General features: G+C 41.0%; 1 protein-coding gene across 1 annotated transcript in view; it reads left to right on the forward strand.

The window, feature by feature from the left end:
* Nucleotides 1–16,349, forward strand: part of STX17 (syntaxin 17) — a 149,128-nt gene that overhangs the window by 40,182 nt on the left and 92,597 nt on the right. Inside the window, exon 3 of the mRNA XM_075826887.1 lies at nucleotides 6,314–6,379. Within this exon, the coding sequence (XP_075683002.1) occupies nucleotides 6,314–6,379 (66 nt within the window). The remainder of the gene's footprint in view (nucleotides 1–6,313; nucleotides 6,380–16,349) is intronic.

Consider the following 16,349-nt stretch of genomic DNA (forward strand, 5'->3'; position numbering starts at 1 on the left):
AGAATCACAAGCAAGGAGGAACAGGAAAGGCAGGTATAAATAGAAAGAGGGCGGGAGCTAGCTCCGTCTGGCCAGGCTATGATAGGCTCTCCCACTCCTAAGCCTTCCATCCTGAGTGGTGGAAGATGGAGTCAGTCTCACAGACATAGAAGCAGGTGCAGACTGATTACCTATGGGCGTGGATCCTTAACAATACGGCTATACACATTCCAACTGATGATGCCCTGTGCAGTGCTGCTTTAGTGTGAGCAGCGCTGCACTTTCCTGTCTGCTGTTTGCCAGCTCCCTCCCCAATGGAGTCCCCGGCCATAGCAAGGCAAGCGCTCTGGCAGGGGACTCCTGCCTCGGGAAAGCCCTTGATGTCACTATCCATATATGGACAGTGACGTTAGGGGCTTTGAGATGCTGGAATACACCCCTTCTGTAGATAGCATGCCACCCCCCTGCAAATAGCACGCCACCCACCTCCCCCCGTAGATAGCGCTACCTTCCATGTAGATGGCGCCGCTAATGCTCCCTCTGGCAGCGGAATTCCACAATAGAACGTTGCCAACGCTTTGGCCAGGGATTATGCACCTAGAGTGAGCCCCTGAGGTCACTGTTTGGATTCCACTCCTAGAGGGAGCTTCAGAGGTGCAATCTACAGGGGTGTGGTGCTATCTACAGGTGGTGGCACTAGGGGATTGTGGCACTATATGGTTGCTGTGGCACTATCTACAGGAGACTCTGGCGCTATCTACATGGGCACTGTGGCTGTGGCATTATGTGGGCACTGGCACTATTTACAGTGGGCAATGTGGCATTATGTGGGCACTGGCACTATCTACAGTGGGCACTCTTGAACTATCTACAGGGGCATTGCGGCATTATCTACATAGGCACTGTGGTGTTTTTAGGGCTTGGGACAAAAAACCCTGGGAAATGAAATTCATCCATATGAGACACACTGATGGAAAATCGCCACTGACAGTTGATCCGTTTTGGACGCTTTTTTGTTTACTGTTGTGTGAATATAACCTTACATCTATAGTCTCCTCACAGAGATTCAGGCTGACTGAGAGAGAAGACGACTAATTGTTACAGAGCTGCAACTGTGTATATATCTATATACATATAATACATATAAATCACATTAAATATATATAATTACAAAAAAAGTGTATTTTTTATTTTTTTAAATTGTTGGTGATTTGTCTGCTCATAATAAAAATGGAAGCATGGAATAAATTAAACTAATCTAGAAAATGAAATCCTCATAAGTCTTGTGAAAAAAACAACAAAGTAAAAATATTTGTGATATTCAAAGAGGTTGCAAGGATGTTATTGTTTAACCCTTTCACGACTGCCATACGGCTATATACATTCTAACTGCCAATGCCCCATGCAGTTGTCACGTATATAAACATTGACAGTGTGCATCGGAGTGCAGAGCTGCTTCAGTGTGAGCAGCTCTGCACTAATCTATGTGCCGGCTCTCTACAAGTGCCGGCACCTCTTCCACTTAGTTTCATAAAACAACCATGTGGTTTTTATGAAACTAAGCTTAGAAGTACAGCGCTGCTCACACTCAAGCAGTGCTGCACTTTTCTATCTCTCCCTGCGCTCTCCCCCGTGTGCTGGCACCTCCCCCGTCCTTCTGTCCATGGCTTCTGCCCAGAGATATCGGAGCCAGTAAGCTCATTATCTGGGCAGATAATGGCCAAAAATCGCTTTGTCCGGTAAAATTACCGCGACCACATTCACTTTCATTACTTGCCATGTATGCTACGGAACATAGTGATCTTTTGGCCACGCGTGTCCAAAATCGCCGTGTATCACCAGCCTAATCCTTTACTATACATCAATATATATGGTAGGCAATATATCAATATATACACAGAGGGATAGATACACAGAGGGATAGATACACAGAGGGATAGATACACAGAGGGATAGATACACAGAGGGATAGATACACAGAGGGATAGATACACAGATGGATAGATACACAGATGGATAGATACACAGATGGATAGATACACCGATGGATAGATACACACATAGATAGATAGATACACACATAAATAGATGATAGATAGAAATCTATTTATTGGAGGGAAAAAAAGTGTGTGTGTTTTATTACTACTATTATTATTCTCCTTCCCTGACAGCCTGCCAGGAGAGTTAGAAGTTACAGGAGGGGGTGTCGCGAGGGAGGGCAGGGGGGGGTGTCGCGTGGGGGGCGGTGGGGGTGCAGCGAGATTTGTGGCAGGGGTGCCGCGTGTATCGGAAAGCGCCGCCGACGCGGATAGTATTGTGATTATGTGTGACAATGATCACATGCCCAGACACCACGCTGATTGGTCTATGGACAGAGCTCTGTGATGTCAGCTGTCTGGAGACAGCTGTATCACGGAGCTAAATGCCGCCACAGAGCGGAAAAATTTATAATTCTGCAGGACGTTCTAGAACGGCCCTGCAGAGTTAATTGCGGTCTGTCCGGACGTTTAGGCCCTGTTCACACGGAGTTTTTTGCAGGAGGAAAATTCCTCCTGTAAAAACTGACCCTGGAGGTTTTCATGTTTGATGTGGTTTTTGACGTGGTTTTTGACGTGGTTTTTGACGTGGTTTTTGAGGCGGTTTTCCAGGCGGTTTTTCAGGCTGTTTTTGCCGAGGTTTTCACACGCATGAGGCTGGGTTCACACAACCATGTTACGTCCATAATGTACGGAACGTATTTCGGCCGGAAGACCCGGACCGAAGACAGTGCAGGGAGCCGGGCTCCTAGCATCATAGTGATGTACGACACTAGGAGTCCCTGCCTCTGCGTGGAACTACTGTCCCGTACTGTAATCATGATTACAGTACGGGACAGTTGTCCTGCAGCGAGGCAGGGACTCCTAGCGACGTACATCACTATGATGCTAGGAGCCCGGCTCCCTGCACTGTCTTCGGTCCGGGTCTTCCGGCTGAAATACGTTCCGTACATTACAGACGTAACATGGTCGTGTGAACCCAGCCTGACAGCCTTCTGTCAACGGATCTGTCACCATTGAAATGAATGGTGATGCAAACGGAACTTACTTCACACTTGCCTTTCCGTTGAGGGGTTCCCCTGACTGAAAGCACCGACGGAACCCCTGAGCAGAAACCACGCTGATGTGAACAGGCCCACATTAAAAAAAACATTGTTTTCTGTTTGCATCATCATTGACTTCAATGCTGATGGATCCGTTGCTAATGGGATACCCTACACTGCGGTATTGGTTCAGTCGAAACGACAGAACCCTTTGCACAACGGGGACAAACAGAAACAATTAGCAACGGATCTGTCACCACTTCACACTTGCCTTTCCGTTGAGGGGTTCCCCTGACTGAAAGCACCGACGGAACCCCTCAGCGGAAACCACGCTGATGTGAACAGGCCCACATAAAAAAAAAAAAGTATACTTACTTCTTGAATCAATTTCCCAACATCAATGTCCATTCGGTGGTACACCTCTGCTGTCGTCATTTCTGTTCCTGAAATGTTAAAAAAAAATAAAAAAGAGATGACATACATGAACAACTGCATAACAAAATTAAAAAATTAAAAATAAAAAAATTGAAAAAAAAAATTGAAAAAAAAAATCAGAAAAAAAAATCAGAAAAAAATTTTTTAAAAAAAATTCTAAAAAAAAAAATGCACAGCTCCATACATGTATAGCATGTATGGAACATAGGAGCAAGTGCACTTACTTGTATTTGGATGCAGGACTTCGGTTTTCTGTATCCCTGAGTTCTGTCCACGATGTTTTTCAGCCTCCACGAGCAGACAGGAAATGACAGCCCCTTTCTGGGCTGGACTAGCAGCAGGAGACTGCAAGAAACTCCTCCAAAACTCTCGGCAATATACTCGTCAGAAAACACCTCACTAGTTCGAGGTGTTTTTTGACGTGTCCCCATTGCTTTCAATGCGGTTTTGGACGCGGAAACCGCATCAAGAAGGGTCATGTCCCTTCTTTTTGCCGCGAGGCGTTTTTTTTACTCGCGGTAAAAAAACGCCTCCGTCTCCCATTGAAATCAATGGGAGTCATTTTGGGTCGTTTTTGGCGCGTTTTCCGACGCGTTTTCCGCGTCAAAAAACGTGTCAAAAAACTCCGTGTGAACAGGGCCTTATAGGTGGCCCGCAAGTGGTTAAAGAAGTGCATATCAGAAATGGAAAACTTGACCTGGACACGGGTATCAATGACCCTTGGTCATGAAAGAGTTGATAAGCTTTAAAAAATGATTGCCTTTAAGGAGAACAGGTCTCTGCAGTAATACATATTAGGCACTCTAATTCCACAATATGACTGGATTTACACGGGCTGGAAAATGCAGCTGATTTTATGCAGGATTTTCGCAGTGTTTCCGCATCAAAATCTTGCTGCGAATTTATAATGCTTATTGGAATATTGATGTGTTCTTTTTTTTAAAAAAAAAGTGTATTGTCATTAGTTTCTTTATTGTATGCAATGAAACTTCAAATAAAATCAAATGTTTCGAAAAGGCTGAAATCCGCAGCATTCTCTGATTTCTTTGTTCAAATCTCATCCACATCGCTGGTACTGTAAGGCTTCGTTCACGCCTGCGTTCGGTATACCTGTCGCTCTTCTCCGTCATAGGAAAATAACTTATTGTTATTATACTACAAAAAAAGTGGATTTACAGTTTTCTCTTTAGGGATCTGGTCTAATTTGTCACATACATGTGCCAAAGTTATAAAACTGCACTTTGCATGTATTTTATTAGGTATCTATCTGTGCAAATGTACTATGCTAAGCACCTGCCTAAAAATATTGATTTATGCTCTTTGTGGGATCTTGTGACCATTTTAACATCAGGGGGACCAGGCTGCTTTCATGTTCGGATTCCATCTCTTTATGAGGGTTCATTCTTTTTACTGTGTATAGTTGTAATGTGTTTTTTCTGTGTATTTTGACTGAAATAAAGATTGTTTGTAATTTTGCAAATACTTGGTCGTGACTTTTCTTCTCTTTCTGGTTTAAAGTTATAAAACATTTAACAATTGCAACGCTACTAATAATAAAAAAAACCTCTTAGACACCCTGTTTTCTTTAAAATAGTTGTGCAACATTTCAGGTTTCAATGAGCATGATCCAACATAAAGAAACTGCCAAATTCTCATAATATGTGTGGTGTATGAGCAATGTATTCTGTGTTTTTGTTTATGACTGAAAACCTCCAAAATGGCACTTTTAGAAATGTTTCCGGTGTATTTAAAGAAAATTTGTCTCCCTTAAACAATATGACCTATTGTTAAAAATCAAGTTTTTATGGTAAACCTTTTTCAAAATGTTTTGGAAATTTTTCTTCTTTTCTATGTTACTGTTTAGAAATATATAATAAATAAATTCTGAAATATTGCAGTTTGAATACTAATTCTCAGCATTGGGATATATTCACATATTTCTGTGGCTGAAAAATGCATTCAATACCGGTGAATGGGGTTGTTACTGCAGCATGTGGATGGATTTGTGCAAGCCCCATTCAAATGAATGGCACAGTCTCAGAAATGTCTGCAACTAATCTGCTACAATACAACAAAGGGTAATATCAGTGAAAGTAGGTCATGGGGATAGCTTCTCTTTCCCCTTCCTGCACAGTAACCTCTGCACGTTGCTCAGAGCATGCCCACAACACTTCATAGAAGTCAATAGGTAATTTTCAGGCTTCATTTTTCTTATCTCCTGGTTCATGAAGTAAATCAAATCTCTGCAACTACTTTGCAGCAGTTCAGACAAGATGACTGTGTTTTTAGGGAAAAAAACACTGTAAAAGAAAAAATTTATTTAGTCCGTTATTTAGCAATTTAAGTTTATTTAAAGGGAGCCTGTCAGCAGGTTCACACTGTCTTAACCATGGCAGGATGAAATAGCGACGGGTACTTTGACTGCAGTGAACTACGCTTTACAGCACTGCAATGTTTCAGAGAGAACCTAGTTTTAAAAAGTTGAGGGTTCAGAGAGGTGTTTGATGGGCAGCTCCCCTCCTCCATCTCGCTTCCCGACAGCTTAATTGACAGGTCTCTCCATATTTGTCAATCAAGCTGAGTCAGGCGGTTAGAAACTAAAGGGTAGCTGCCGATTTGGACACCTCCCTAAGGCTGGAAATTTTTAAAACAATGTTTTCTCTAATATGCCGCAGCAATTCAGAGTAAAATGTAGTTCACTGCATTGCTATTTCATATTGCCAGTGCCTAGGGCAGCATTAACCGGCTGACCGTTTCCCTTTATTTCAGTCATCTCTTTGGGTGAGCTTACCTTATATATTTTTTTTTTCTCTGTTTTAGTATCGGAAGTGTAAATCATGGGAACCGTTGCACAAGGAGCATATCAATGCTGGACGTACACTGCAGGTGATTTTAAAAATATTATGTTTTACAGCAATTCAAATATTTGTCCACTTGTACATATATTTGGACAACACTAGAATAATAAATGCTTTATTTTTATTGAAATTTCGAATGGTCTTTGGCTACCATCCAGGTTTGTGTCTACTTGCTGCTCTTCTGTTTCCTGTGATGTTCCCGTGCCCAAAGGTGTCTTAACAGGGCAATATGAGCCTCCTATTTTTCTTCATGACAGGCTATAGTTGATTAACTTTTCTATACAAAGCAGTGCTGAAAATATGTCTGTACGTTTTGTGCATGCGACAACTGTTTTTGGGCAGAGAATGATCACGGTAGAGAGGAGGAACAGAGTCTGCAGCAAATTAAATGAGTTTTCCAGGACTAAAACGTTGATACCTTATCCTTTTAGGTGATTAATGTTTGATAATCAGTGTCTGACCAATGGGAAAACCCAATACTGCATCTCAGCCCCAGTACCAGGCACAGCCGTACCTGAAGATGGCCCGGTGTGTCTGGATAAACAATGAAGTTCTTCTTTCTGATAATTGCCGTCATTTTGACTCTCACTGGTCAAACATTAGGAGCCTATCCGAAAGGTAGCTAATACATTTTTTTAGTTCTGGGAATACCACTTAAGCAGATGGAGGCAGTGTGGGCCAAGAAAGAACAAGAGAGATTGCTGTAAGACGGCACAACCTGAGCAAACTTACCAAGTAAGAAGAGAACCTGTGATAATAATAAAACAGGTTATAGGTGTCTGCGAGGCTGGTGGTTTCAGGTGCCATGTTAGTTTAGATATGGATCGATTTAGTTTTTGCATATTATGTATGTAGGAAGGTGTTTTCTGAATTCAGCAAATGTTATTTTATGTGTATTGAAAAGTTAAACAATTCTCCCTGTCATGTAATGGACACAGGTGCAGTTAGTGTGTGAATCAGAGCTACCAATAAGCCGAGCACCCATCCATCACATAACTAGGACAGTTTTTTTTCTGTGAGTAAACAATAAAAGTAGGTAAAACGGGTAAATGCTTCAATCTAGGGCTGGGCAATTAATCAAATTAACTTGCCCTCAAGGCCTCTGACAATTCAATTTTTTTAACAGAATCACTGAATCGATTCTTTAGTGGCGCCATGCTGCAGAAGAAAGCTCTGCCTCGTCACCTGCCTGGTTTTCCCCATCTGGCAAGCTGCACCCCGTTCAGTCCCTGCTTTCCCACGGAACTGTTGTATCATTTTGTTCTGTACACAACAGCAGTTCCGTGGGGGAAGCAGGGACTCCTAGTATATAGCTACACCACCCTGTAGATACTTGTAGATAGTGCCACCCCCCCCCCCCCCGCTGTAGATAGCACCTCCCTTGCAGATCGCACAACCACCCTCCCTTGCAGATTGCACCCCCACCCCCCCCTTATAGATTGCACCCCCCCCTTTTAGATCACAGCATCCCCCCATCCTTCTTGTAGATAGCGCCACTGTAGCTCCCACCAAGAGCTGAATTCCCGGTTAGAGCATCCTCTGGCCGGGGATTTAGCTCCTAGTGGCAGATAAAGTGGTGCTATTTATAAGGAAGGGTGGGTGCTGCGATCTACAAGGTGGGATAGGGGTGCGATCTACATGGGGTAGGGGGTGCAATCTACATGGGGGTGCAATCTACATGGGGATGGGGGTGCGATCTACATGGGGGTGGGGGTGTGATCTACAAGAGGCGGTAGGGTGCTATATGCAGGGGTGTGTGGCACTATATGGGGGTGAGTGAGACACTGTCACTATATGTGGGCACTTTGTCACTATCTACAGGGGCACACTGCCCACAGTGCTGTAGTGTTTTCAGGGGATTGGGACAAAAAAAAAAACCCTGACAAAGGAAATCCATTTGGAGAAACACTGATGCAAAAAGGGACATGAAAAACTGACAATTGATCAAATTTTAATGGCCATTTTTTTTCAGTGTCATGTGGCTGTAGCCTAAATGACTAATGCCAGGAGTCCCTTTCACATGTACCGTGGTCGGGCCGGGAAATCCGTCTGACACACGGACCTTTTTCACGGTCCAATCACGGTCATGTGGATCCAGCCTTAATGTAATTTATTTAAAACACCATCGTGGGGCCAAGTACTGCACAGGTTCCGGCTCAGACTTCACACACTATAATGTAATCTCGCCCCAGGGTGCCCGCTCTGCGCTATCTGCCTGGCCCTGCTTCAATTTAGACTGCTTTCGCCTGCAATGACGGAGACCATCTGAGGTGGTGACGGGCAGAGAGGGATGTTAGTGCACGCAGTGCATAATTGATTATAGATTCTGTTAGCCTGTTACCTGCCGGGGAACACAGACGTTATAATGAATTAGATATACATTTTTCCAATTGTATTTATGATAAAAAAAAAAAGTATTTGCAGAGGTTAAAAGTTGTAGTTACATACAATTATTATAGCAATATATGTTAAAAAATTATTTATATAAAGAAAATAATTTATTAAATTATGTCTTGGTATTACTTTTAATTAATCGAGATTCAAATCGAAAATCGCCCATAGTGGTCTCTGACAAAAAAAAAGCATTTTGAAATTTTCTTGAAAATGTGAGAAATTGTTGATTTAAAATTCTAAGCCTTGTAACGTCCTAGAAAAATAAAAGGACGTTCAAAAAAACGATGCAAACTTAAGTAGACATATGGGAAGTGTTAACCAGTAACTATTTTGGGTGGTATTACTGTCTGTTTTACAAGCAGATACATTTACATTTTGAAAAATCATAATGTTTGCCAGTTTTCTCAAAATTTGGAGGTTTTTCACTAACATAAAGTACAATATGTCACGATAAAACCGTCTCGGAATAGCTTGGATAGGCAAAAGCATTCCAAAGTTATTACCACATAAAGTAAAACATGTCAGATTTGAAAAAATGGGGCTGGTCCTGAAGGCCAAAATGAGCTTGGTCCTGAAGGGGTTGAAGGGGTTTTCCCATGAGACACACTTATGACATATCCACAGGATATTTTACTACTAGTAAAAACTATTTGTTTCAAAAATAATTGTTTTGTTTCACCACATTCTGAAAACCATAACTTTTTTCTTTTTGGTGGATCGGTGTGTTATTTTTTGTGGGACGAGCTGTAGTTTTTATTGGTACCATTTTTTGGTACATACAACTTTTTGATCACTTTTTATTACATTTGTTTTTTGAGAGCTAAGTTGAAAAAAAAACAGCGATTTGGTGTTTTAAATTCTTTATTTTTTACAGCATTCACCGTGCGAGTTAAATAATGGTATATTGTAATAGTTGAGACTTTTACGGACGCAGCGATACCAATTTTGTTTTATTTTGTTTTTACATTCATTTAGGTGAAAAGTGTTTTTTTTTACTTCAAATATTTATTAAATTTTTTTCACTAATAGCTTTTACTTTTTTTCCCACATCATATTAGTCCCCTTAGAGGACTTGAATCAGCGATCATTAGATCGCTAGTACAATACACTGCAATAGTAATGTATTGCAGTACATTGTCATCTTTACATACTTCTGTAACAGCGCGATCACTGTTCCTGTCCAATAGACACAGATGACAGCTGTAATACACAGCTGACACCCGCAGCGTATGGTGCGGGCTCAGCGCGTGAGCCCACTCCATACATCACCCCCTGCACCATGACATGATGTTAGGTTGTGATGCAGCGGATGGTGCAAAGTGAAAATTAAAATTTTCCACTGATGTGCCATTTTAGACGATATGTTGTGCCCTCTTTGTGTCACTGAAGACAAATACCTCATAAAATGTTAAGTGGGTTCTCCCGGGTATGGCAATGCCATATATGTGGACGTAAACGGCTGTTTGGGCACTCTGTAGGGCTCAGAAGAGAGGGAGCGCCATATGGCTTTTGGAGCGCAGATTTAGCTTGGTAGTAGTTCTGTTTTGGGGTTTTACTGGTATTTCAGTTATAATGTGGCGGTATATGTAATCTGTGCGGAGTACATCAGGGTATATGTAAGCTGTGCGGAGTATATCAGGGCATAATAAGGGGGTATAATAATGCGGGGAAAAATAAATAATTTCTACATATGTGGCCAGTGTTGCAATGATAAATGGTGCCCAATCTTATCCGCTTTTGAAACACACTGCACATTTTGCGTTGCCATATTCTGAGAGGCAGAATTTTTTTATTTTTTCTCCACCGGAGCTGTGTGAGGGTTTATTTGTTGTGGGACAATCTGTAATTTTCATTGGTACCATTTTAGGGTACATGCGATTTTTTTTGATCACTTATTATTCTATTTTTTGGCAAGCAAGAGGACCAAAAACAAGCAATTCTGACAACGTTTTTTGTTTTTTTTTACGGCACTCATTCTGGCTATAAATGACAATTTTACTTTATTCTGGGGGTCGATACGATTACAACGACACTATATGTATATTGTTTGCGCAATAAAATCACTTTTATAAAATAATACATTTTTTGTGTCCCCATATTCTGAGAGCCATAACTTTTTTTTATTTTTCAGTCAAAAAAGCTGTGAAAGGGCTTTTATTTTTGCGGAACAGATTGTAGTTTTTATTGGTACTATTGTGGGGTACAATTTATTCTATATCTTGGAAGGGGTGGTGACCAAAAAATAGTCATTCTGGCATTATTTTCTACTTGTTTTTTTTTGTGGTGTTCGCCCTGCTAGAACAATAATATTACAGTTTTATAGTTTGGGTCGCTACTTTTTTTTTTTTTACAATTTTTAACTTAGAACTGTTATTTTTACACTTTTATAAAACATTTTTATTAATTTTTTTCTACGACTCAATACGATTACAGTGATACCAAATTTATATAGTATTTTTATATTTTACTACTTTTTAAAAAGTAAAAACTATTTGTTCAAAAAATAATTGTTTTATTTCACCACATTCTGAGAGCCATAACTTTTTTTTATTATTAATAGTTCGGACACAGCGATACCAATTTTGTTTTATTTGGTTTATGTTGGTACTTCTTCTAGATTCAAACCTGATTTTGGGTGTTAGGGTTTTTCAAGGACTTATACAGTGAAGGAAATAAGTATTTGATCCCTTGCTGATTTTGTAAGTTTGCCCACTGTCAAAGTCATGAACAGTCTAGAATTTTTAGGCTAGGTTAATTTTACCAGTGAGAGATAGATTATATAAAAAAAAAAAAACAGAAAATCACATTGTCAGAATTATATATATTTATTTGCATTGTGCACAGAGAAATAAGTATTTGATCCCTTTGGCAAACAAGACTTAATACTTGGTGGCAAAACCCTTGTTGGCAAGCACAGCAGTCAGATGTTTTTTGTAGTTGATGATGAGGTTTGCACACATGTTAGATGGAATTTTGGCCCACTCCTCTTTGCAGATCATCTGTAAATCATTAAGATTTCGAGGCTGTCGCTTGGCAACTCGGATCTTCAGCTCCCTCCATAAGTTTTCGATGGGATTAACGTCTGGAGACTGGCTAGGCCACTCCATGACCTTAATGTGCTTCTTTTTGAGCCACTCCTTTGTTGCCTTGGCTGTATGTTTCGGGTCATTGTCGTGCTGGAAGACCCAGCCACGAGCCATTTTTAATGTCCTGGTGGAGGGAAGGAGGTTGTCACTCAGGATTTGATGGTACATGGCTCCATCCATTCTCCCATTGATGCGGTGAAGTAGTCCTGTGCCCTTAGCAGAGAAACACCCCCAAAACATAATGTTTCCACCTCCATGCTTGACAGTGGGGACGGTGTTCTTTGGGTCATAGGCAGCATTTCTCTTCCTCCAAACACGGCGAGTTGAGTTAATGCCAAAGAGCTCAATTTTAGTCTCATCTGACGACAGCACCTTCTCCCAATCACTCTCAGAATCATCCAGATGTTCATTTGCAAACTTCAGACGGGCCTGTACATGTGCCTTCTTGAGCAGGGGGATCTTGCGGGCAAGATTTTAATCCATTTTTAATCCATTGCGGCGTAATGTGTTACCAATGGTTTTCTTGGTGACTGTGGTCCCAGCTGCCTTGAGATTATTAACAAGTTCCCCCCGTGTAGTTTTCGGCTGAGCTCTCACCTTCCTCAGGATCAAGGATACCCCACGAGGTGAGATTTTGCATGGAGCCCCAGATCGATGTCGATTGACAGTCATTTTGTATGTCTTCCATTTTCTTACTATTGCACCAACAGTTGTCTCCTTCTCACCCAGCATCTTACTTATGGTTTTGTAGCCCATTCCAGCCTTGTGCAGGTCTATGATCTTGTCTCTGACATCCTTAGAAAGCTCTTTGGTCTTGCCCATGTTGTAGAGGTTAGAGTCAGACTGATTAATTGAGTCTGTGGACAGGAGTCTTTTATACAGGTGACCATTTAAGACAGCTGTCTTTAATGCAGGCACCAAGTTGATTTGGAGCGTGTAACTGGTCTGGAGGAGGCTGAATTCTTAATGGTTGGTAGGGGATCAAATACTTATTTCCCTGGCACAATGCAAATAAATATATATAATTTTGACTATGTGATTTTCTGTTTTTTTTTTTTTTTTTTTATATAATCTATCTCTCACTGGTAAAATTAACCTAGCCTAAAAATTCTAGACTGTTCATGACTTTGACAGTGGGCAAACTTACAAAATCAGCAAGGGATGAAATACTTATTTCCTTCACTGTATATAGGGTACATATATACACATATAGTGACCCCTTTACTGACTCGTTGCTGTGGTGGCATCCTATTACAGTACCACGCTCAAATTCAGTGACGACCCATTATTTTACAAATGTTTGTAAAGGCAGACTGCATGGCTAGGTGCTTGATATATATCTATCTGTGGCTAAGGGTCTGAATGAAACCGCCAAATTCAATGATTAAGGGGTGTGTCACAATACTTTTGTGCATATTGTGTATATGTTGTATGTATGAATTCCAGACACTCTTGACATTTAAATTCCAAAGTGGTCATGTGAATAAATCTTTGCATGTAATAGAGGTTTAGTCAGAAATCTGGAATTTTGTAAAAATGTTAACAAATTTTGAACAACATTTTTTTTTTTTTTTAAAGTATTGTGTGAAGTACCAATACCCAACATCAATAAATAAATTACTCAAATTCTGTGTATATGGGTATGATATTTCATTTATTTATTTTTTATAAATAAGCGTGTAAGCTGCTTCAGCAACTTTTGCAGGCAACTATTTCACATAAAGGGTTAATCAGAACACAGTATAGATTATTTGCAAGAGTTTTTTTCTCATAAAAAAATATTCCCATCATTGTAGATCTTGTGTATGTCCTATCTCTAGTGTATGTCACTTTTAACACCCAGTATATCTATAGTAAAAAAATATTCGACCACTGGTCGGAATTCATATATTGTGTTGTTTCATATATACCAAGATTTACCCGTGGTCTGTAAGCATAAAGGGCCAAGGGAGAAGGGGTTATCCAGATGGAAAAACCTGTTTAAATCTGTCTAGAAATCACCCCTCCCCCAAATCAGACTACCCCCCCATCAACAATAAACCTAAATGTATGTTCACCTCACCGGTTTTCTTAGCTTCTCTCCCCCGGATCCGCCCAGCCTCCCCTCAGCATGCTGCCTGTCATACTGTCATCGGGCAGCGTCAGGACATTGCAGCCCTTAGAATGTTGAGTACAGCATCGCTTATAAGGCCCTGACGCTGCTCGGCGTTAGGACCTTGCATGAGCCGCAGCAAAGGAGGGTAAAATAACTTATACTATATTCCAATGTAGTTCCTGATCCAAGACCATATGTGTACAGCGGACATGTCCATATGACCAGTCTACGCACCTGCTGCTTACATTTAATTCCACATATGCAGCATGTCCACAGACTGCCACTATGGATAAAGGTGTGTAAACAATTCACAGCACTGCAAAATAACCATTAACCCCCAAAAATCTTGGCTCAGGTACCTCTGTAGAATGCAGTGTAAATTGGAACATTTTATCTAAACACATTTGGAAAGCACAGACCACCTTTAACCCCTTAAAGTGTAGCTAAACGTTTGACAAACTTCTGACGTGTCATAGTTTGGATTGGTGGGTGTCCGAGCACTGAGACCCCCACCAGTCACTCAAACGAAGCAGCAGAAGCGCTCGTGTGAGCGCTCAGCGGCTTCGTGTCTGTTAGTTTTTTTTCTTTAAATCAATGTATCGGAGTACGGGCTCAATAGAAAGTCTATGAGCCCGTACACCACTACATAGGCTTTCCGGAAAAAGCCGAACAGGAACTAAGCGGCTCAGCGCTCACATGAGCGCTTCTGCTGCTTTGTTTGAGCGATTGGTGGGGGTCTCGGTGCTCGGACACCCACCAATGAAAACTTCTGACATGTCAGAAGTTTGTCAAACGTTTAGTTACGCTTTAATGACCGTACCTGAAAAGGCCTTAATGGCCAGCTAAATTTTTCCGTTTTTGCTACCATGCCTTTCATCAGCTATAAGATTTTAATTTTTTTCATTTTCTTCAGGCCTTGTAAATGTTTGTTTTTTTTTGCGCAGTTTGGTGGTAGAACAAATTCACTGTGTAAGTTATATAACTTATTTTTACATCGTGAATATAGGAAAAAGCGATTCTCTGCATCGTTCTATGTTTTTTATCCCGTTTTATTTTTCACGCTGAATACCCTATTAAATTAATTCTTCAGGTTATTACGGTTGTGTAGATACCTAATATGTGTAGGGGTTTTTTTTTTATGCAATGTATGGGCAATAAAAAAAATTATGCAAAATAATGACTTTTTTGTGACATTTTTTTATATTTATTTATTTTACTTGTTACTTTTTTTTAATCCCGTAAGGGATAACTTTAGTGACAACTTTATTTTTTACTTGTAATGTATTAGCATACTCTTGTATTCTAATACATTACTCCGTGTCACTATGACACAGGCTGCTGTTAGGGCAGCACATAGTTAGCCCTAATAACAGGTAAACTGAACAGACAGCCTTGGGGTCCTTTGTAGGTCCCCAGGGCTGACTGCAGAGGGATTCCCTGGTCTTTGATCTCGTCACTGGGTTTCCGGTGATGCGATCAAAAAGGAGAGTTCTCTTTAATAATGCCGCAGTCTCGGACCGCGGCAATGAAAGGCATAAAGGGTTACTCCCATCTACAAAAATCAAGCTATTAAGCTCACCCTTCTAAAGATCTATTAATTTTTGTAATTAGCTTTCTTTATCCCAGCGATGTAGTTTTCTGGATATTCTTTCTTCAAGTTGCTGTCAGTCCCTCTTTGTTTGTAGCTCGTTGTCTAGGGATCCAGCCACCACTATTTACCTTTAGTGGTGGCCGCGCTTGCACAATGATATCCTCTCCGTCCTTAGGAGAGGATGTCATTTCTATCATGAACGCGCATATCGGCACATGCGCATTAGATGCCGGGCCGGCCACCAGTCGTGAGGTGAAATCAAGGTACTGCATGTAACGTGTGTGTGTGTGTGTGTGTGTCTTTGTGTGTCTTTGTGTGTGTGTGTGTGTATATGTGCATATGTGTGTATATGTGTGAAGGGTGCCATGGTGTTGCAATTCACGGTGTGTTCTTCTCAACCAGGCTTACCATGCTGCTAGAACTACATTTGCTAGCAACGTCGGGAGCGCGCACACCGCAGAGCGGCTTGATTGACATCGAGCCGCTCACGCCCCTTTTTATAAAAGATAACCAGCACTAGCTGATTTATCAAGTAAAAAAAGTGAGTTAGGGAATGATTTTTTACAATTTTGTAGCAGCAAATCATTTTTAATTTAATTTCAGCTTAGAATGCCTAACAAAATTTTTTTGACTCCACTTGGGAATAACCCTTTAAACATCTGGGGTCAGAATGTTTTCTGATCTCCGCTGTATTCAGCAGGCTACTCTAAGTTCAGGAGCTGTTAGTCACAGGAACGCTCATCAGCCTCATCAGTACTGCCTGCCATCAAAAGACGGTGAGTGGTTGTTAAGGGGTTAACAAGCTTTGCAAGCGATAACACTGTTGACAAAC

This window comes from Rhinoderma darwinii, chromosome 5, assembly GCF_050947455.1.
Source record: "Rhinoderma darwinii isolate aRhiDar2 chromosome 5, aRhiDar2.hap1, whole genome shotgun sequence".
NCBI classification, from domain to species: domain Eukaryota; kingdom Metazoa; phylum Chordata; class Amphibia; order Anura; family Rhinodermatidae; genus Rhinoderma; species Rhinoderma darwinii.